The 23,630-nt window shown below is 42.7% G+C and overlaps 1 protein-coding gene and 1 pseudogene across 5 annotated transcripts in view; one reads left to right on the top strand and one right to left on the bottom strand.

Annotated features, from left to right (window-relative positions):
* The window catches only part of CEP89 (centrosomal protein 89), a 79,972-nt gene that overhangs the window by 8,401 nt on the left and 47,941 nt on the right, over positions 1-23,630 (bottom strand). For all 5 annotated transcript variants that reach the window (XR_010344299.1, XM_064381513.1, XM_064381516.1 and 2 more), the window contains 3 exons: positions 22,171-22,351; positions 12,229-12,396; positions 10,871-11,012 (listed from right to left, as the gene is read on the bottom strand). Coding sequence is in view for 4 of the 5 variants with exons in the window: in XM_064381513.1 (XP_064237583.1) it covers positions 10,871-11,012; positions 12,229-12,396; positions 22,171-22,351 (491 nt within the window). In the remaining variant the exon portion in view is untranslated. The remainder of the gene's footprint in view (positions 1-10,870; positions 11,013-12,228; positions 12,397-22,170; positions 22,352-23,630) is intronic.
* On the top strand, positions 9,604-9,686 carry LOC135276909 (U4 spliceosomal RNA; annotated as a pseudogene).

The raw sequence follows: 23,630 nt of genomic DNA, 5'->3' as shown, positions 1-23,630 counted from the left end.
AGTGGCATGATCTCAGCTCACTGTAGCCTCCGACTCCCAGGTTCAAGCAATTCTCTGGCCTCAGCCCCCCAAGCAGTTGGGATTATAGGCATGCACCACCACACCCGGCTAATTTTTGCCTTTTTAGTGGAGACGGGGTTTCACCATGTTGGCCATGCTGGTCTTGAACTCTTGACCTCAGGTGATCTGCCTGCCTCAGCCTCCCAGAGTGCTGAGATTACAGGTGTGAGCCACTGTGCCCAGCTTATAATGTCTTTCTCAGAAGAAACCTTACAGGCCAGAAGAGAATGGGGTGATATATTCAAAGGGCTGAAAGAAAAAAAACCAAACCTGTCAACCAGCCAAGGATACTATACCCAGCAAAGTTATCCTTCATAAATGAAGAAAGAATAAAGACTTACAGATAAGCAAACACTGAGGGAATCTGTCACCACTAGACCCATCCTACATGAAATGCTTAAGGGAGTCTTATACCTGAAATTGAAAGAACGATATCTACTATCATGAAAACACAAATAAGGAAGAGAAAAAACTCAAATGTTACCACTAAAGAATAATGAGATAAATAAGAGGAACGAATGATATACGAAATAACCAGAAAACAATCAACAAAATGATAGGAATAAGTCCTTGCATATCAATAGTAACCTTGAATGTAAATTAATTAAATTTTCCACTTAAAAGATACAGACTGGCTGAACGGATATTAGAAAAAAAAAACAGAGGGAAGATCCAAGATGGCCAATTAGGAGCAGCTCAAGATTGCAGCTCCCAGTGAAAGCGCAGAGGGTGAGTGGATGCCGCACTTCCAGACAGATTTTTATTGCCCACAGACCAGGAGATTCCCAGGCGGAGGAGCCCCACGGGTCGCCAGCGCAGCTGTTTTGGCCGGCTCGGCTGTTTTGCTGGTGCCCCGGTGCAGTGGTTCTCCATACAAAATACACTGATCTGGGTGCCCTTTTAGCCGGCGATTGGAGCTCCGGGAAGGCAGAGTCGCCCATTCATCTGATTAAAAAGGGTACTGAAACAGGGAGCCAGGCCAGGAGATTTCCGGGCAAAAAAGCGCCATGAATCTCAGCGCCGCTGTTTCAGCCGGTGCAGTGGGTCACCACACGGGATATCACACAGATCCTGGCGCCTTTTTAACAGGTGACTGGAACACCTGGGAGAGAGTCGACTGTTCAACTAAAAAAAAAAAAAGCTCTGAGTCAGGGAGCCAGGTGATCAGGCTCGGCTGGTCCCACCCCCACAAAAAAAACAGCAATTGGAAACGCTCTGGGTTGAGAGTTTCACAGCAAGCACAGCTGAACTCGGGATGGTCCAGCTCTGTGGGGGAGGGGCGTTCACCATTACCAAGGCACTCCACCACTACGGAGGTAGTCCGTCATTGCTGAGGCAGCCCACCATTGCCGAGGCAACCCGCCATTACAGAGAGAGTCTGCCATTACAGAGGTGGGCCACCATTGCCGAGGCAGTTCCAACTACACCCATATAAACAGGACTGCAGGGAAGTTCACAAGGCAGCAGGGCAGAGCCCACAGCAGCTCAGCAAAGCCTCTGCAGGCAGACAGTGACTAGGCTGCCTCCTTGCTGGGCAGGGCAGCCCTGAAAAAAAGGCAGCAGCACAATGGAAACTCATAAAGGCCTAACTCCCCAGGACAGAACACCTGGGAAAAAAAGGGGTTTATGAGTTCAGCTGCAGCAGACTTAAACGTACCTGCCCAGCAGCTCTGAATGAACAATGGAGCTTACAGCTCAGCACTTGAGCTCCTATAAAGGACAGACTGTCTCCTCAAGCAGCTCTCTGACCCCCGTATATCCAAAGAGTCACCTCATAAAGGAGAGATCAGACTGACATTTGGCGGGTATCCTTCTGGGACAAAGATAGCAGAAGAAGAAACTCGTAGCAACCCTTACTGTTCTGCAGCTGCTGCAGGTGATCCCCAGGCAAGCAGGGCCTGGAGTGGACCTCAGCAGTCCTACAGCAGAGGGGCCAGACTGTTAGAAGGAAGACTAACAAACAGAAATAACTTCATCATCAACAAACTGGATGTCCACTCAGAGACCTAATCTGAAAGTCAGCAACTACAAAGACGACAGGTGGATAAATCCACAAAGATGGGAAGAAACCAGCGCAAAAAGGATGAAAACACCCGAAACCAGAACACCTCTCCTCCTACAAGGGATCACGACTCCTCACCAGCAAGGGAACAAGGCTGGATGGAGAATGAGTGTGATGAAATGACAGAATCAGACTTTAGAAGGTGGGTAATAAGAAACTTCTGTGAGCTAAAAGAACATGTTCTAACCCAATGCAAAGAAACTAAGAACCTTGAAGAAAGATTTGATGAAATGCTACTGAGAATAGACAACTTAGAAATGAATATAAGTGAATTGATGGAGCTGAAAAGCACAACACGAGAACTTTACGAAGCATGCACAAGTTTCAACAGCCGAATTGAGCAAGCAGCAGAAAAGATAGCAGAGGTCGAAGATTAACTCAATGAAATAAAACGAGAAGGCAAGATTAGAGAAAAAAGGGTAAAAAGGAATGAACAAAGTCTCCAAGAAATATGGGACTATGTGAAAAGACCTAATCTACATTTGATAGGTGTACCTGAATGTGACAAAGAGAATGAATCGAAGCTGGAAAATACTCTCCAGGAGATTATCCAGGAAAACTTCCCCAACCTAGCAAGGCAGGCCAATATTCAAGTCCAGGAAATACAGAGAACACCATAAAGATATTCCTCAAGAAGAGCAACCCCAAGGCACGTAATTGTCAGATTCACCAGGGTTGAAATGAAGGAGAAAATGCTAAGGGCAGCCAGAGAGAAAGGTCAGGTTACCCACAAAGGGAAGCCCATCAGACTCACAGCAGATGTCTCAGCAGAAACCCTACAAGCCAGAAGAGAGTGGGGGCCGATATTCAACATCCTTAAAGAAAAGAACTTTCAACCCAGAATTTCATATCCAGCCAAACTTAGCTTCATAAGTGAAGGAAAAATAAAATCCTTTGCGAACAAGCAAGTACTCAGAGATTTCATCACCACCAGGCCTGCTTTACAAGAGCTCCTGAAAGAGGCACTACACATAGAAAGGAATAACCAGTACCAGCCACTCCAAAAACATACCAAATGGTAAAGAGCATCAACACAATGAAGAATCTGCATCAACTAATGGGCAAAACAGCCAGCTAGCATCAAAATGGAAGTATCAAATTCACACATAACAATATTAACCCTAAATGTAAATGGACTAAATGCCCCAATCAAAAAACACAGATTGACAAATTTGATAAAAAGCCAAAACCCATCAGTGTGCTGTAACCAGGAAACCCATCTCACATGCAAGAATACACAAAGGCTCAAAATAAAGGGATAGAGGAAGATTTACTAAGCAAATGGAGAGCAAAAAAAAAGCAGGAGTTGCAATTTTTGTCTCTGATAAAAAAGGAACAAAGATTAAGAGACAAAGAAGGACATTACATAATGGTAAAAGGATCAATGCAACAAGAAGAGCTAACGATCCTAAATATATACGCACCCAATACAGGAGCACCCAGATACATAAGGTAAGTTCTTAATGACTTACAAAGAGACTTAGACTCCCACACAATAATAGTGGGAGACTTTAACACCCCATTGTCAATATTAGACAGATCAACCAGACAGAAAATTAACAAGGATATCCAGGACTTGAACTCAGACCTGGAACAAGCAAACCTAATAGACATTTACAGAACTCTCCACCCCAAATCCACAGAATATACATTCTTCTCAGCACCACATCACACCTACTCTAAAATTGACCACATAATTGGAAGTAAATCACTCCTCAGCAAATGCAGAAGAACGGAAATCATAACAAACAGTCTCTCATACCACAATGCAATCAAGTTAGAACTCAGAATTCAGAAACTAACTCAGAACCACGCAGCTTCATGGAAACTGAACAACTGGCTCTTGAATGTTGACTGGATAAACAATGAAATGAAGGCAGAAATAAAGATGTTCTTCGAAACCAATGAGAATGAAGACACAACATACCAGAATCTCTGGGACACATTTAAAGCAGTCTCTAGGGGAAAACATATAGCAGTAAGTGCCCACATAAGAAGCGAGGAGAGATCTAAAATTGACACCCTATCGTCAAAATTGAAAGAACTAGAGGAGCAAGATCAAAAAAACTCAAAACCTAGCAGAAGACAAGAAATAACTAAGATCAGAGCAGAACTGAAGGAGACAGAGGCACAAAAAACCTTTCAAAAAATCAATAAATCCAGGAGCTAGTTTTTCGAAAAGATCAACAAAATAGACCACTAGCCAGATTAATACAAAAGAAAAGAGAGAATAACCAAATAGATGCAATAAAAAACAATAAAGGGTATATCACCACAGATTCCACAGAAATTCAAACCATCATCAGAGATTATTACAAACAATTCTATGCACATAAACTAGCAAACCTGGAAGAAATGGATAAATTCCTGGACACTTGCCTCCTCCCAAGCCTAAACCAGGAAGAAGTCGAAACCCTGAATAGACAACTAACAAGGTCTGAAGTTGAGGCAGCAATTAAGAGCCTACCACCCAAAAAATGCCCAGGTCCAGATGGGCTCACAGCCGAGTTCTACCAGACATACAAAGAGGAACTGGCACCATTCCTACTGAAACTATTCCAAATAATCCAAAAAGAAGGAATCCTTCCCAAATCATTTTATGAGACCAACATCATCCTGATACCAAAACCCGGCAGAGACTCAACAAGAAAAGAAAACTTCAGGCCAATATCCATGATGAACACAGATGCAAAAATCTTCAATAAAATACTAGCAAGCCAATTGCAACAGCACATCAAACAGCTTATCCACCATGATCAAGTAGGATTCATCCCAGGGATGCAAGGCTGGTTCAACATACGCAAGTCTATAAACATAATTCACCACATAAACAGAACCAAAGACAAAAACCACATGATTATCTCAATAGATGCAGAGAAGGCCTTCAACAAAATTCAACAGCGCTTTATGCTAAAAACCCTCAATAAACTAGATATTGATGGAATGTATCTCAAAATAATAAAAGCTATTTACGACAAACCAACAGCCAGTATCATACTGAACGGGCAAAAACTGGAAGCATTCCCTTTGAAATCTGGTACTAGACAAGGATGCCCTCTCTCACCACTCCTATTCAATATAGTACTAGAAGTTCTAGCCAGAGCAATCAGGCAAGAAAAAGAAATAAAGGGTATTCGAATAGGAAAGGAGGAAGTCAAATTGTCTCTGTTTGCAGACAACATGATTGTATATCTAGAAGACCCCATCGTCTCAGCCCAAAATCTCCTGAAACTGATGAGCAACTTCAGCAAAGTCTCAGGATACAAAATCAATGTGCAAAAATCACAAGCATTCCTATATACCAATAACAGACTTAAAGAGAGCCAAATCAAGGATGAACTGCCATTCACAATTGCTACAAAGAGAATAAAATACCTAGGAATACAACTAACAAGGAACGTAAAGGACCTCTTCAAGGAGAACTACAAACCACTGCTCAACAAAATAAGAGAAGACACAAACAGATGGAGAAACATTCCATGTTCATGGTTAGGAAGAATCAATATCGTGAAAATAGCCATACTGCCCAAAGTAATTTACAGATTCAATGCTATCCCTATCAAGCTACCAATGACCTTCTTCACAGAACTGGAAAAAACCACCTTAAACTTCATATGGAACCAAAAGAGAGCCCGCATAGCCACGTCAATTCTAAGCAAAAAGAACAAAGCGGGAGGCATCACACTACCGGATATCAAACTATACTACAAGGCTACAGTATTCAAAACAGCATGGTACTGGTACCAAAACAGAGATATAGACCAATGGAACAGAACAGAGGCCTAGGAGGCAACACAACATATCTACAACCATCCGATCTTTGACAAACCTGATAAAAACAAGCAATGGGGAAAGGATTCCCTGTTTAATAAACAGTGTTGGGAAAACTGGCTAGCCATGTGCAGAAAGCAGAAACTCGACCCCTTCCTGACACCTTACACTAAAATTAACTCCAGATGGATTAAAGACTTAAGCATAAGACCTAACACCATAAAAACCCTAGAAGAAAATCTAGGCAAAACCATTCAGGACATAGGCGTAGGCAAGGACTTCATGACCAAAACACCAAAAGCATTGGCAACAAAAGCCAAAATAGACAAATGGGACCTAATCAAACTCCACAGCTTCTGTATGGCAAAAGAAACAGTCATTAGAATGAATCGGCAACCAACAGAATGGGAAAAAATTTTTGCACTTTACCCATCTGACAAAGGGCTGATATCCAGAATTTACAAAGAACTAAAACAGATTTACAAGAAAAAAACAAACAAGCCCATTCAAAAGTGGGCGAAGGATATGAACAGACACTTTACAAAAGAAGACATACATGAGGCCAACAAACATAGGAAAAAATGCTCATCATCACTGGTCATTAGAGAAATGCAAATCAAAACTACATTGAGATACCATCTCATGCCAGTTAGAATGGCGATCATTAAAAAATCTGGAGACAACAGATGCTGGAGAGGATGTGAAGAAATAGGAACACTTTTACACTGTTGGTGGGAGTGTAAATTAGTTCAACCATTGTGGAAGACAGTGTGGCGATTCCTCAAGGACCTAGAAATAGAAATTCCATTTGACCCAGCAATCCCATTACTGGGTATATATCCAAAGGATTATAAATGGTTCTACTATAAGGACACATGCACACGAATGTTCATTGGAGCACAGTTTACAATAGCAAAGACCTGGAACCAACCAAATGCCCATTGATGATAGACTGGACAGAGAAAATGTGGCACATATACACCATGGAATATCATGCAGCCATTGAAAACGATGAGGTCATATCCTTTGTAGGGACATGGATGAACCTGGAAACCATCATTCTCAGCAAACTGACAAAAGAACAGAAAATCAAACACCACATGTTCTCACTCATAGGCGGGTGTTGAACAATGAGAACACATGGACACAGGGAGGGGAGCATCACACACTGGGGTCTGTTGGGGGGAAATAGGGGAGGGACAGCGGGGGATGGGGAGTTGGGGAGAGATAGCATTGGGAGAAATGCCAGATATAGGCAAAGGGGAGGAAGGCAGCAAATCACACTGCCATGTGTGTACCTATGCAACCATCTTGCATGTTCTTCACATGTACCCCAAAACCTAAAATGCAATTAAAAAAAAGAAAGAAAAAAAACCATGATCCAATTATGTGCTGCCTACAAGAAACACATTTCACTTGTAAAGATCCATACAAACTGAAAGTAAAGGGATGAAAAAAATATTCCTTGAACTGTGATCTGGTGGAAAAAGAAAACAAAATTTAAAAAAAGAGAGAGAAATAGTCCATGTAAATGGGAACCAAAAGCAAGCAGGAGTAGCTATACGTGCATAAAATAAAACAAACTTCAAGTCAAAAATTGTCAAAAGAGACAAAGAAGGTCAAATTATAATAATAAGGGGATAAATTCAATAAGAGGACATATATTCTAAACATATGCACCCAACACCAGAGCACCCGGGTATATAAAGCAAATATTATCAGATCAAAAAGAAGAGATAGACTGGAATATAATAACAGTTGGGGACTTCAACACCCTACTCTCAGCAATCAGATCACCAAGACAGAAAACCAACAAAGAAACACTGAATTTAACTGCACTTTAGACAAAATGACCTAACAGACATTTACAAAACACTTCATCCAATGACCACAGAATATACCTTCTTCTAATCGACATACAGAATATTCTTTAGTATACACTGTGTGTTAAGCCACAAAGCAAACTCAACACATTTTAAAATGCTGACATCATATCAAGTGTCTCCTCAGACCACAGTGGACTAAAACTAGAAAGCAACGAGAAGAACTCTGGAAACTGTACAAACACATGGAAATTATACAACGTGTTCCTTAACGATTGAGTCAATGAAGAAATTAAGAAAGATGTCAAAGATTTCTCAAAACAAATGAAAAACATGACATCATAAACACAAGATACCAAAACCCATAGGTATCCCATAGATACAGCAAAAGCAGTACTAAGAGGGAATTTTATAGCAATAAATGCCTGCATCACAAAAGTGGAAAGATTTCAAATCAACAACCTAATGATCACCTAGGAAAACAAGAACAAACCATACTCCAAATTAGTAGAAAGAAAAAATAAAGATCAGAGCAGAACTAAGTGAGGTAGGGTGAAGTGTTCTTATAGTCCCAGTGACGCAGGAGGCTGAGGCAGGAGGACTGCTTGAATCCAGGCGTTCATGGTCAACCTGGCCAACAAAGTGGAAAACCATTGCTAACAAACTGGAAAGCCTAGAGAAAATGAACATATTTCTGGACAACATACAACCTGCAGAGGCAGGATAAGTAAAGTTAGGAGACCATACTGACTTGTCCCCTTCAGTGAAGCTCCACAGGCTCCTCTGGCATGGGCTCCTTTCATGTGCACCCTTGTACGTCAGCACCTAACTCTTTTGCAAGATAAGTAGTCCCACAGGATCCCAGCCAACTACCAGGTGGTTACATGTTCCTGATACCCAATATGGCCTAGGAAAAAGAACTAAAGTCCCTCATTCATAATGTAGCTTCCTCAGTCTCCAGCCGATCAGCACCAAAAGCCCAAGAAGCTACTATCTTAGCTATTAGGAATTAGCTACTACCAATTTCTGCCTGGGGAGGGATAAAGACTTCTCCAGGGTCCTGCATGCACAGCTAGGCACAAGGTTTTGCTTATAGTGACCTTTTCTTCATTTTAATAGTAAAAAAAACACACCCCTAATGAGACATGTGATGCATGTTAGAGCATGTAGATACTGAGGGCATGCACCAACCACAGGTCCACCTTTGCCCACTCAACCTACCAGTTCTTTATGAATATGCATGCACAGCTCCTGTAAAGGGCATTCCCTTAAGATACTAGGGGCTGTCTCTTCCTCTGTCTCATGGAGTGTACTTTGGCTTTGCGATAAACTTCTTTGCCTGCTTTTACTTTGAACTTGCTCTCAAATTCTTTTGTGTGGTGAAGTCAAGAATCTGAACTGGCCCATCAACAACACTACCAAGATTGAATTAGAAAGAAACAGAAAACCTGACCAGACCAATAACAAATAATGAGATTGAATTATTAATAAAAAGTTTCCCAACAAAGAAAAGTCCAGGACCAGATAGTTTTTCTGCCAAATTCTACCAACCTTACAAAGAAGAACTAATACAAATTCTCCTCAAACTATTCCAAAAAAAAAAGGAAGAGGAAGGAATTCTCTAATTCTTTGAGGTCAGCAATACCCTCATACCAAAACCAGAGAAAGCCACAATAAAAAGGAATACTACAGGCCAATATCCCTAATGAACACAGATGCAAAATCCTCAACAAAATGCTAGTAAACCAAATTCCACAGCACGTAAAAAATGATCATGGCATGATATGCCATGATCAAGTGGGATCAAGAGATGCAGACTGTTCAACACACACAAATCAATAAACGCAATAGATCACATCAACAGGACGAAGGATAAAAACCAGATGAAGCTTTGCGCAGTGGCAGTATCGTAGCCAATGAGGTTTATCCGAGGCGCGATTATTGCTAATTAAAAAAAAAAAAAAAAAAAAAAAACCAGATGAGCACCTCAATGGACACAGAAAAAAAACTGATAAAAATTCAACATCCCTTCATGATCAAAAACACTTGGTAAACTAGACATAGACGGAACATACCTAACATAATAAATGCCATATATGACAAACTCACAGCTAACATCATACCGAGTAGGGAAAAGCTAAAAGCCTTTCCCCTCAGTACTGAAACTAGTTAAGGATGCCCACTTTCACCAGTGGATAGATCGAAACCATCCTGGCTAACACAGTGAAACCCCACGAAATATAAAAAATTAGCCGGAGACTGAGGCAGGAGAATCCCTTGAACCTGAGAGGCAGAGGTTGTGATGAGCCGAAATTGTGTCACTGTACTCCAGCCTGGGCAACAGAGTGAGACTCCATCTCAAAACAAAAAAGATTTGTAACATTTTTTGAGAATGGTATCTCAAAACCAGTTTAATTAGCATTTTTATTTCTTTCTTTTTTTTTTTTTAGGGACAGGGTCTTGCTCTGTCTCCCAGGCTGGAATGCAGTAGTACAGTCATAGCTCACTGCAGCCTTAAACTCCCACAATCAAGTGATCCTCCCACCTCAGCTTCTGAGTAGCTGAGACTACAGGTGCATGCCACCAAGCCTGGCTAACCTTTAAATTTTTTTGTAGACATGGGGTCTCGCTATGTTGCCCAGGCTGGTCTTGAATTCCTGGGCTCAAATGATCCTCCTGCCTCAGCTTCCTGAGTAGCTGGGACTATAGGACACAGCACCATGACAGGGTAACACAGTCGAAATTTTAAAATACAGATGCTTCTCAACTTACAACAGGGCTACATCCTGATAAACCCATCATAAGTCAAACAAACTGTGTATCAAAAATGCATTTAATCCTGACAACACAGCAGTTGGTTCCCAACTTATGATGATTCAATCTACATTTTTTCAACATTTATAATGGTGTGAAAGCAACAGGCATTTAGTATAAATGGTAGCCTCATTATAAGATATAAGGAGCTCTTCAACTTACAATAAGGTTACTTCCCAACAAATACATCATAAAGTCAAAAATTCCTAGGTCAAACCATCCATCATAAGTCAGGGAGTGCCTGCATAAAGCTTTTAATAGATCATTTTTAAAAATACTCTTAAAATCACATTTACATATTAACTTGCAGTTTACTTGATGTAACCTTCAGGAAACTTACCAGACACATAAGACTGTCACGTTCCTGGGTTATAGTCTCTGCCAGGCCAACAAGGTTTGCCAGGTACTGGTGAGCAGACATTTCATTCCCCATGGCTTTTTCCACCTGCTTTTTGAGGACCTCAATTTTCTTCTGAGATTTCCTAGAGTTATCCCAAATGGTAGACCAAAAAACCCATTAGTTTACATGGCTAGGGCATGGTGAATATCTGTATTACAAAAACAGCAAGTATGTTAGCATTTAAATGCTATTCTTCAGCAACCTAAATCTTCTATTAAGTTTCAAGGTGAGAAGAGGTAACTGAATTTAATTTGAAACTGAGCATAATTAGTGACCCCAACTCTCAAGTTAATAGGAGGAGTTCCAAATGTCTAACAATGAATAAGCTCATTAAATTATATATATATATATATATATATATATATAATTTTTTTGTTTGTTTGTTTTTTGAGACATAGTCTTGCTCTGTTGCCCAGGCTGGAGTGCAGTGGCATGATCACAGCTCACTGCAACCTCCACCTCCCAGGTTCAAGTGATTCTCATGCCTCAGCCTCCTGAGTAGCTGGGTTTACAGGCACCACCAATAGTCATATGATAACCCTAAGACTCCAAGTTTTCCTAACCATGTCCCAAAAGTCTACTTTGGGATTACTGGATCCAATTACTAGATTACTGGCCAGCTAATTTTCTGTATTTTTTTTTTAAGTAGCCATGGTTTCTCTATGTTGGCCAGGCTGGTCTTGAACTCCTGACCTCAAGTGATCTGCCCATCTCAGCTTCACAAAGTGCTGGGATTACAGGCATGAGCCACTGCACCCAGCCTATAGGCTCATTACCTATTACTCTATTAACTTTCTGGCTCATGTTCTAAAAGGAAATGTTGGTTAACGGTTAACAGAAACATACTTATTATAGTCTGATATCCAGTCATTTTAATTACCCTTTTCCATTTTATAGCCACTATTAGAAAAAGAAAAGATTAAAAGAAATGAAATGGAATAATCTTCATTTGTCTTTTTTTTTTTTTGAGACCGGGTCTCACTGTCGCCCAGGCTGTGGTGCAGTGGCACAATCTCAGCTCACTGCGGCCTCTGCCTCCCAGGCTCAAGCAATTCTCCTGCCTCAGCCTCCAAGTAGCTGGGATTACAGGCGCCTGCCACCATCGCCTGGCTAGTTTTTGTATTTTTAGTAGAGATGGGATTTCACCATGTTGGCCAGGCTGGTCCTGACCTCAAATGATCCACCCGCCTTGGCCTCCCAAAGTGCTGGGATTACAGGCATGAGCCACTGCACCCAGCTCATTTGTCTTTTTTAACTACTGAAAATAAAAACCAACTTAAAGGAAAAAAGATATGAACCTATTTATTTTCTGTGCTTTTTCAAGTTCGGCTTCCAGCGCTTTCTTCTGCTCTGTCAGACTGTTCCTCTCTAACAGCAGGCTCTTCTTCTGTGCCTGCAGGACTGTCAGCTTTTCCATCAGCTCTTCCATCTCAGCCCTTTCTTTCTCTTCTTCCTTCTGTAACTGGCTGAAGGACAAAAACATTACAGGCTCGCATCCCGCACAATGAAGCTAAAATGGGGCAGTCGCACAATGAGGCAGGTGAGTGGTAACAGCCCAGCTCTCCAGCCCCTGGGTGGGTCACTTGGAAGGCCTCTGTGGAAACATCTCCCCATCCTGGGCCCTAGAGGACCTGGGACCAAGCTGCTAGACAATGGGAGAGAGGGTGTGTGTGTGTCTGTGTGTGTGTGTGTGTGTGTGTGTGTCTGTGTGAGACAGGGCCTCACTCTGTTGCCTAGGCGGAGTGCAGTGGTACAATCATAGCTCACTGCAACTTCGAATTTCCGGATTCAAGCTATCCTCCTACCTCAGCCTCCCAGCAGGGACCACAGGCACACACCATGCCTGGCTAATTTTTGTGTTTTTGTAAAGACAGGGTCTCACTATGTTGCCCAGGCTGGTTTCAAACCTTTGGGCTCAAGTGATCCTCCTGCCTTAGCTTTCCTAAGAGCTGGGATTACAGGCATGAGCCACCACACCCGGCCACACACTTCTTTGATGGTGATGATCTAACCTCTTTTTCTGCCCACAGTTTTGGCGCGAGCGTGTGGGGGTGTGTGTGTGTTTATACCCTATTCCTTGCAAAAAAAAAATCTAAGACCATTCTACTTTTTACATGGTTATAAATGCTAGATTAAAAAAACCTGCTAATAATTAAATTAAAAAACCCTACTGCTAAAACAGTTTTTTTCCTAATAATATTATTATAAATACATGTTTTTAAGATGAAAGAAAGAACACAGGGGCACTTGTTTTGGTGGACATCAGTTTGGGACTGAATTTGCGCAGAGAGTAACTTGGGACAGGGGCTGCATCCTTTACCAGCACAGCAGGAATACACAACAACGTATGATTTTAAGGTTTGTCAACTGTAAAACACACAAAATCCAGGATTGGTTTCTTTCATTGTAAACTTATTTAACTATTATTTTATTGGATAAATTGTTGAGCTGGATTAACGATAAAAGGTTAAAGAAGAATGTTGAAAATACAAAGACTTCTGCTTACAGCCAAGAGAGAGTTACAGAGACCAGATTCACCCTTCAGCTAGAAAACCAAGCAGAACAGAAGAAACAACAGTTTTCAGACTTTGGACAACAGGCGAGGCAGGACTGTGATCCCGAAGGGAAGGGAAAATAAGGTGAATGCTGCAACTGCTCCCTCCACCTTCTTGTCTGGCAGACACCTGCTGAGCCCAGGAGCCTGAGATCCAAGAGCAGGCAGGTCACGGCAGCTGGAATTTCCAGGGCAGGGCAGAGGGCATTTCACAGAGGGAGAAAGGGCTCTGGAGATCTTGAGGGGTCTTTGGGTGGGTACTGCTCTGTCTGTGTGTGAGGAGAAACTGCCTAAGGCCGAGGAAAGAAACACTACAAAGAGTAGGCAGAACAATTTCTGACATTTACAAAGAACCGGAAATAGTTCACGCACCCACCAGTCAGAATGGAAAGGACTTATAATAAAAGAGAAGTGTTACTGTCTTGGGGCTAACTTAGCCCTAGGCTAGAGGATGCTTTGGGTCCACCCTAACAGAAGTCAGCTTTGGAAGAATCCAGTTTAGCCAGGTGCGGTGGCTCATGCCTTAATCCCAGCACTTTGGGAGGCTGAGGTGGGAAGATAGCTTTAGCCCAGGACTTTAGACCAGCCTGGGCAACATAAGAAGACCCTGTTTTTACAAAAGTACATAAATAATAAGGAATCCAACAATTCTCTAGTGGCTTAAGTGTGCACCAGAAGGAAATCTAACACTATTTAAAGCGATGCAATAAGCCTAGCATCCTGCAACATAAAATCTACAACATCCAGCACCCAATCAAGCATGAGATAAGCAATAAAATATGATTCATGATCGGGAGGGGAAAAAAAATCAACAGAACAGATCCAGAAGTGAGAGAGATGATGGCACTGGCAAAAAAAAGGGTTTTAGAAAAACATGCTCCTACATTTGAGAAAGCAGAGAAAAACAGCATGCTGGAGACAGAGTACAATAAGACTCAAATGGATCTTACAGAGGTGGGAAAATCATTACATGGAGTGAACGATATATTGGATGGGACTAACAGCAGATGAGATTGTAGAAGTAAAGATCTGTGAAGTTGAAGGCACAGTAATAGACACTGCCTGAATGAAGCCCAGAGAGAAACAAATGTGGGAAAAAAGTGAACAGAACGATCAAAAGGACAACATCAAGTGGCCCAGGAGAGATGCGAGGGAAAAACAGGAGAGAACGTTAAAGAAATAAGAGCCGAAAGAGTTCCAAACTTGATGAAAAATATACACTGATAGCCCCAAGAAGCTTCATGAACTTCATGCAGAGTAAAGAAACCATGCTGGCTGGGTGCAGGGACCCCCACTGTAATCCCAGCACTTTGGGAGGCCAAGGCAGGAGGCTCATTCAAGGCCAGGAGTTTGAGACCAGCCTGAACAACATAATGAGACTCCGTCTCTACAAAAAAGATTAAAAACTAGCCAGGAGCAGTGGTACAAGCCTGTAGTCCCAGCTACTCGGGAGGCTGAGGCAGGAGGATCACTTGGGTCCGGGGGGTTGTCCTTTTACTTTTGACCTTTCTCTATCTTTATGCTTGCGACATATATCTTAAAGACAACACAGCTGCGTTTTAGTTTAGCCAGTGTGACATTCTTTGTCTTTTAATTGGAGTATTTTGCGCATTTAGTGTATCTACTATTGATATGTTTGGCTTTAAATCTAACATTTTACTTCGTGTTTTCTATCCTCCCACTTGCCTACCTTTCATTTTCCTGCTCTTATTTGGATTATTTTTTAAGCATTCTTTTTCCCCCGTACTAGTTAAAAAGTTATACACATTGTTTCCAGAAATTTCATCATACATATTTTCAAATTATAAAATTAGTCAACACTTTTATCCTCTTCCGAATGATATAAAGACTTTAGAACACAAACTCCATGGACCTTGTGCCTGATTATATGCTATTACTGTCATGCCTTTTAATTTTATATATTCTTAAATCCCCAAACATATTATCATTTTATAGACTCATGTTCATTACATTTATCTGCATATTTACCACTATCATTTACTTTCATTTTACTTCCTTCTTGCTTCTCAGGCATCTTGCCTTGAATTAGCCATTCCCTTCTCGGGGGGCTTCCTTGAACATCACATCTAAAACAGTCCTACTGACTGCAAGTCTCTCTCCATCTTACTATCCTCGTTTATATATATATGTAGATATACACTCACATATATAAATATTTATATATAAATACTAATATTTACATATAATATATACATATTATATATATGTATGTATATATATAAACAGAACATCTTTAAGAGTAAGAGTAGGCTCAAGCCTGTAATCCCAGCACTTTGGGAGGCCGAGGCGGGTGGATCAAGAGGTCAAGAGATCGAGACCATCCTGGTCAACACGGTGAAACCCCGTCTCTACTAAAAATACAAAAAATTAGCTGGGCATGGTGGCGCGTGCCTGTAATCCCAGCTACTCAGGAGGCTGAGGCAGGAGAATTGCCTGAACCCAGGAGGCGGAGGTTGCGGTGAGCTGAGATCTCGCCATTGCGCTCCAGCCTGGGTAACAAGAGCGAAACTCCGTATCAAAAAAAAAAAAAAAAGAGTAAGAGTAAGAATTCTTAATTTTGGCTATTGTGTGTTTCAGTTCTAAAAATTCTATTTGTTTCTTTTTCAATTCCACTATGTTATGTTTTGTACTTCCCTGAAGAAATTTTGAACTCCTGGGTCCAAGAGATCCTCCCGCCCTGGCCTCCCAAAGTGCCGGGATCGCAGGCATAAGCCACTGTGCCTCACCCTGCCCTAGGACTTTTTTTTTTTTCTTTGAGACAAAGTCTCATTCTGTAGCCAGGCTGGAATGCAGTGACATGATCTTGGCTCACTGTGCAACCTCCGCCTCCTGGATATAAGCAATTCTTCTGCCTCAGTCTCCCAAGTAGCTGGTACTACATGTGTGTGCCACCATGCCCAGCTAATTTTTGTATTTTTATGAGAGTCGGGGTTTCACCATGTTGGCCAGGATGGTCTTGATCTCTTGACCTCATGATTTGCCCACCTTGGCCTCCCAAAGTGCTGGGATTACAGGCATGAACCACCTAGGACTTTCTTAAAACCCTCCCAGACAAAATGCTTTTATTCCCTCTGGCCTAAAGAACAAAGACCAGGGGCCAGGAATGGTGCTCATGCCTATAATCCTAACACTTTGGGAGGCCAAGGGAGGAGGGTCACTTGAGGCCAGGAGTCCAAGACCAACCTGGGCAACACAGCAAGACCCCATCTCTACAAAAATATTTCAAAGTTAGTCCCACATGGTGGCACATGACTACAGTCCCAGCCACTTGGGAGACCAAGGAAGGAGAATCGCTTGAGCATAGAGTTCAAGGCTGCAAGTGAGCCATGATGGAGCCACTTCACTCCAGCCTGGAAGACAGGATGAGATCTTATCTTAAACTGAACTAAACTAAACTAAGAGAATAAAGACCACAAACTTTAACATTCTGAGGACAGTCTACAAATGCTTTCCCTCCAAACATGTCTGTGGTTTCTCAAATTTTTTTTTTTTTTGAGACGGAGTCTCACTCTGTCACCCAGGCTTGAGTGTAATGGTGCAATCTCAGTTCACTGCAACCTCTACCTCCCAGGTTCAAGCCATTCTCCTGCCTCAGCCTCCTGAGCCACTGCAACTACAGGCATGTACCACCATGCCTGGCTAATTTTTGTGTTTTTAGGAGAGATGGAGTTTCACCATGTTGGCCAGGCTGGTCTCGGTCTCCTGACCTCAAGTGATCCACCCACCTCGGCCTCCCAAAGTGCAGGGATTATAGGCGCCCACCACCATGCTTGGCTAATTTTTGTATTCTTACTAGAGACGGGGTTTCACCATGTTGGTCAGGCTGGTCTTGAACTTTTGGCCTCAAGCATTCTGCCCACCTCAGCCTCCCGAAGTGTTGGGATTACAGGCGTCAGCCACCGTGCCTGGCCTATGTCATCACTTTTGGTTGACTGATATTTCTTTAGGATGTGTGTAGGTGTGGGGGTCTTTTTTTCATTCACTGCAGTGGGTACCTCTGCACTGAACCCGCCAAGGTCTTTAGAGGTCTGCAAATGCCCTTCAACTATTAGCTTCTTCCTTTATATTGTCTCTTGTATCCTTCTGAGGCTCCTGATGACCTAAGGCTGGACCTCCTGATGGGTCCTCCACTTCTAGTACCTTTTCTCTCCATTTCCCAATTGTTTGTTTCTAAGAGATTCTTCAGAAGAGGAACTGGTTCTTGGTGTGTACTGTGTCAACTGAGGGATTTTCTGCCCTGGTGGTTCCCTGCGCAGACATCTCCCTGGCTGCCGAGGAGGCCTCTGTGTACAAGATAAGGTGCGTGCAATGGTTGGCTTCACTTTAGGATACAGGTCTCCCAAAAGCCAGGATACAGATTTTCCTTTGTAGATACCACCTGTCCCCCTACATCTTTAGCTCTCCCCAAAGAAGTCTGCTACATTTCCTTAGAGAAGTGGGTTGACACCTTGTTTTTCTCCCACCTTCATCTTGAGTAGGCCCAACCTTTCTAGAAAATAGTAAAAGCAAAGAGAGCCATCTCTGTTTCCAGGTGTGACCACCAGTCTGCCCCAAAGCCAACTGACAGCTCACCAGGAACATGAGCTTGTACCATTTCCCACATCACTGCTCCTGCCGTGCAGGGCTGTGAATGAGCAGAGGAAACAAGACAAAATGCCCATTATCTGCCTGGCTTTCAACCAGGGTACGTGGAAGAACACATACGCACCAGGCCTCGATGCTCCCCCACCCCCTACAGGTTCAATTGAGCCCTTTTATCCTTATACAAAAGTCTTGTCCTCACGACCTCACTTTTGCCTGAGGCACAACCCTTTCCCAAACTGCTCCCAGATATTCCCCAGTGTGGAGTCAACTGCTTTGCTGACTCATCAGTACATATTCTGCATGCGGCCTGTCTCTATTATGACACCAGCAGGGCAAGGGGCTTCCTAATGGAGGCTGTCCAAGGGCCCTTCTGCCCTCTTGAGCCTCACTCCAACGTGTCCTCAGCTTCCTTCACGTCTGCAGCAGCCAAAGCAAAAACACTGAGTTTCCCACTGCTCATTTTGTCTATTTTTCCACTAGGTCTTCATTGAATCCACAGTCCAGCTCTGATGAATTCCTGTCCCTCTTCCATGTTATAAATTCTCTCTCCAAACACCGCCCCCTCTATGGGAGAGCCCATTAGGGTCACGCCCCCGGCTCCATCCTCCTTATTCCTCTACCCTCGACCCACCTATCAGCTCTGAGCCCAAAGCTGCTCAGCCAAAGCCGCCATAAAGGCTTTCCTCCCAAGTCAGTGCATTCTGAGCCACTAAAGTCTTTCTTTAATTTCCACTGAAAAAACATTTGGTGGCATCTTTGTTATTTTAAAATGGTCATTTCTCCCCCTCACTTTCACCATTAGTGACTTCCTTTTAAACTTTTTATACCTTCTTTACTTACATCTAGGGGCCTATCAGACACACAATTGTGTGTCACTTAACAACGGGGATACGTTCTGAGAAACTCATCATTAGGTGATGTCATCATTGTGTGAGCACCAGAGTGTACTCACACAAAGCCACATGGCACAGCCTACCACACATGTAGGCTAGATGGTGGAGCTGTTTGCTCATAAGCTACAAACCTACAAAAGCTGTTTGCTCATAGGCACAGCATGTTACGGTACTGAACGCTGAAGGCAAGTATAAATCAATGGTAAGTATTTGTGTATCCAAACATATCTAAACAGAAAAAGTACAGTCAGAATACAATAGAAAGAATAAAAATGGAGCCAGGCACGGTGGCTCACGCCTGTAATCCCAGAACTTTAGGAGGCCGAGGTGGGTGGATCAGTTGAGGTCAAGAGTTTGAGATTAGCCTGGTCAACATGGCAAAATCATCTCTACTAAAAATACGAAATTGCCGGACGCGGTGGCTCACGCCTATAATCCCAGCACTTTGGGAGGCCGAGGCGGGTGGATCACCAGGTCAAGAGATCGAGACCATCCTGGTCAACATGGTGAAACCCCGTCTCTACTAAAAATACAAAAATTAGCTGGGCATGGTGGTGTGCGCCTGTAGTCCCAGCTACTCGGGAGACTGAGGCAGGAGAATTGCTTGAAGCCAGGAGGCGGAGGTTGCGGTGAGCCGAGATCGTGCCATTGCACTCCAGCCTGGGTAACAAGAGCGAAACTCCGTCTCAAAAAATAAAAATAGGGCCGGGTGCGGTGGCTCATGCCTGTAATCCCAGCACTTTGGGAGGCCGAGGCGGGTGGATCACAAGGTCAAGAGATCGAGACCATCCTGGTCAACATGATGAAACCCCGTCTCTACTAAAAATACAAAAAATTAGCTGGGCATGGTGCCGCGTGCCTGTAATCCCAGTTACTCGGGAGGCTGAGGCAGGAGAATTGCCTGAACCCAGGAGGCGGAGGTTGCGGTGAGCCGAGATCGCGCCATTGCACTTCAGCCTGGATAACAAGAGTGAAACTCCATCTCAAAAAATAAATAAATAAATAAATAAAATAAATAAAAAATAAAAATAAAAATACGAAAATTAGCTGGGCGTGGTGGTGCACTCCTATAATCCCACCTGCTCAGGTGGCTGAGGCACAAGAATTACTTGAACCCAGAAAGCAGAGGTTGCAGTGAGCCGAAATCATGCCACTGCTCTACTCCAGCCCCTGGGAGACAGGGTGACACAGTGAGACACTGTCCCAAAAAAAAAGATAAAAATGGTTCACCTGTACAGGGCGCTTACCATGAATGGAGCTTGCAGGACTGGAAGGAAGTTGCTCTGGGTGAGTGAGTGAGTGATAAGTGAATGTGAAGGCCTCGGACATCTCTGTACACTCCCGTGGACTAAATACCGTACGCTTAGGCTACACTTAACTAGTTACTTTAAAAAGTTTTTTTCCTTCAATACTACATTAATTTTAGTTTACTATAACTTTTTACTTTATAAACTTTTTAATTTTTTGACTTTTTTATAACACTTAGCTTAAAACACGTTGTACAGCTGTACAAAAATATTTTCTATTTTTATATTGTTATTCTCAAGCTTTTTTCTATTAAAATTTTTTTTAAACTTTCTAGACTTTTTTGTTTCTTTTTTTAATGAAGAACAAATGCACATAGGAGCCTAGGCCTTCAGAGGGGCAGGATCATCAGTGTCACTGTCCTCCACCTCCATGTCTCAACCCACTGGAAAGTCTTCAGGGGCAGTAACACGCATGGAGCTTTCACCTCCTGTGATAACAATGCCTGCTACTGGACACCTCCTGAGGGACCCGCCTGAGCCTGTTTTACAGTTAACTTTATTCTTTTATAAGTAGAAGTACACTCTAAAATAATCTTAAAAAGTAGGGTAAATACGGCTGGGCGTGGTGGCTCACACCTGTAATCCCAGCACTTTGGGTGGCCAAGGCAGGTAGATCACGAGATCAGGAGTTCGATACCAGCATGACCAACATGGTGAAACCCTGTCTCTACTAAAAATACATAAAAAAAAAAAAAAAGCTGGGCATGGTGGCACATGCCTGTAATCCCAGCTCCTTGGGAAGCTGAGACAGGAGAATTGCTTGAACCTAGGAGGCAGAGGCTGTCGTAAGCCGAGATCCTGCCATTGCACTCCAGCCTAGGCAACAAGAGCGAGACTCCACCTCAAAAAAAAAAAAAAAAAAAAAAAAAACCCAAAAAAATGTAGGGTAAATACATAAACCAGTAACATAGTCATTTATTATCATTATCAAGGATTGTGTACCGTACATAACTGCATGTGCTAGACTTTCATAGGCCTGGCAGTGCAGGTTTACACCAGCATCATCATAAACACGTGAGTCATGCATTGAGCTATGATGTTACAATGGCTATGGCATCACCAAGTGACAGGAATATTTTGGCCCCATTATACTTGTATGGGACCACTGTCGTATATGTCATCCATTGTTGACTGAAGTGTTGTTTCATGTATATTTATGTAGTTGTGACACAACCACAAAACGCATTGGCTGCAGGAATACATGTCTGAGAAAAATAAAATTATAAAGATGACCATGATTTCAAAAATATTTCCTTCCTCTACTGCAACAGAAAAGCACATGTCTGGCCCAATGTGGTAGCTCACGCCTGGAATCCCAGCACTTTAGAAGGCCAAGGTGAGTGAACTGCTTGAGCCCAGTTCAAGATCAGCCTGGGCAACATGGTGAAACCCCATCTCTACTAAAAATACAAAAATTAGCTGAGCGTGGTGGTGAGTGCCTGTAGTCCCAGCTACTCAGGAGGCTGAGACAGAAGAATGGCTTGAACCTGAGAGGCAGAGGTTGCAGTGAGCTGACATCACACCACTGCACTCCATCCTGGTGACAGAGTGAGACTCTGTCTCAAAAAAAAAAAGTCCCATTCTCACTTTCAGACGCCTGTGCCGCTATGCCAAGCATGACCATAGGTGAAGAAACCCAGAAAGGACTCAGCAACCTCTCTCCATTCTGCCTCTAACCACAGGCAGAATGACTCGTTATACTCAAAAAGTCACTAAATCAGCTGGGCATAGTGGCTCATGCCTGTAATCCCAACACTTTGAGAGGCTGAGGTGGGCAGATCATTTGAGTCCAGGAGTTTGTGACCAGCATGGACAACATAGCAAGACCCTGTCTCAATAAAAAAAAATAAAAATAAAAAAGACAAAACATTAAATCCTTACCTTTTTAATTCATTTACAATTGATTTATGAACTTCCACTGCGATTTTGCCATCTGAGTGTGCTTTGAGTTCTCGGCATTTGGCGCGTAAAATCTCCAGCTGTTCCCTGTTCTCTGCCAGCTCCTTTTCCTGGTCCTGGGTTTTCGTCTCCAGGAGCATTAGCTGTTTAGTCACCTTAGAAACTGAAAAACAAAAGAGGAGGATACAAACTTGGCACAGAAGTCTTCACAAAACACAATTACTGGCTGTTAGGAAATACTAACGAGAGTCAGCTGATAAAAATGACCTGTTAAAGATCTTCTGGAGTGTTATAAATTAACACCACAGGCCTTCTCTTTAGAAATTACTGTCCCAATTGTGCATGGTGACTCACACCTGTAACCCCAGCCCGTTGGGAGGCTGAGGGGGTCAGCAGTCCACAACCAGCCTGGGTAACATAGTGAGACCTCTCATCTCTACATAAAATCTAAAAATTAGCAGGGCATGATGGCATGTGCCTGTGGTCCCAGATACCTGGGACACTGAGGCAGAAGGACTGACTGCTTGAGCCCAGGAGATCAAGACTGCACTGAGCCACATCTGTGCCAAATGCACTCCAGCCTGGATGACACAGCGAGACCTCGTCCCTAAAAACAAAAAACCCCAAAGAAATTACTATCTCTACATTAAGCACTCACTAAATATATGATGTTAAAAATAAGACCCACTATAATATTTAACAAAACAAGATTCCAGTCTTCAAGGAACTGACCTTCCTGAGACTGCAGCCTTAAATCACACACAGGTGTGCAGCCTTAAATCACACACAGGTGTGCAACCATACATCATAACACAGTCCTGAAAGCTGCAAGATTTTCAAGATCTTTAAGGACATCAAACATGGCCAAACTAAAAACCAGATTTGTTATTTTCCTTCCCTTTCCTCATTGAATTTTTTATTTTATGTCCTGTATCTAAAGTAGTCATAAATATTTGCATCCTATGTTACACAGTTGTATGTAGTAAGACATTTCTTGGGCATCTGTTGACACTAGCACTTAGAGGTATTATAGCATAAAACTGTATATCTCTCTACTCTATGAAAATATCTAATTAGTGTCTGGGTGCAGTGGCTCACGCCTATAATCCTAGCACTCTGGGAGGCTGAGGTGGGTGGATCACTTGAGGTCGGGAATTCGAGACCAGCCTGGCCAACATGGTGAAACACCCTTTACTAAAAATACAAAAATTAGCTGGGCATGGTGGTACGTGCCTGTAATCCCAGCTACTCAGGAGGCTGAGGCAGGAGAATCGCTGGAATCTGGGAGCCGAGATCACGCCACTGCACTCCTGTCTGGGCGACAGAGTGAGACTCTGTCTCAAAGAAAGAAGAAAATATCTAATTGGTCAAAGAGAATATCTAAATGGCTGTTTCTGGGCAATGGGAAAATAGCATAGGCAACTCACTGAATCATACAGGTC

This window comes from Aotus nancymaae, unplaced genomic scaffold (assembly GCF_030222135.1).
Source record: "Aotus nancymaae isolate 86718 unplaced genomic scaffold, 86718_ANA_hifiasm-v0.15.2.pri h1tg000028l, whole genome shotgun sequence".
NCBI classification, from domain to species: Eukaryota; Metazoa; Chordata; class Mammalia; order Primates; family Aotidae; genus Aotus; species Aotus nancymaae.
The sequence above is the reverse complement of the archived record's forward strand: the minus strand, read 5'-3'. Positions and strand labels throughout refer to the sequence as shown.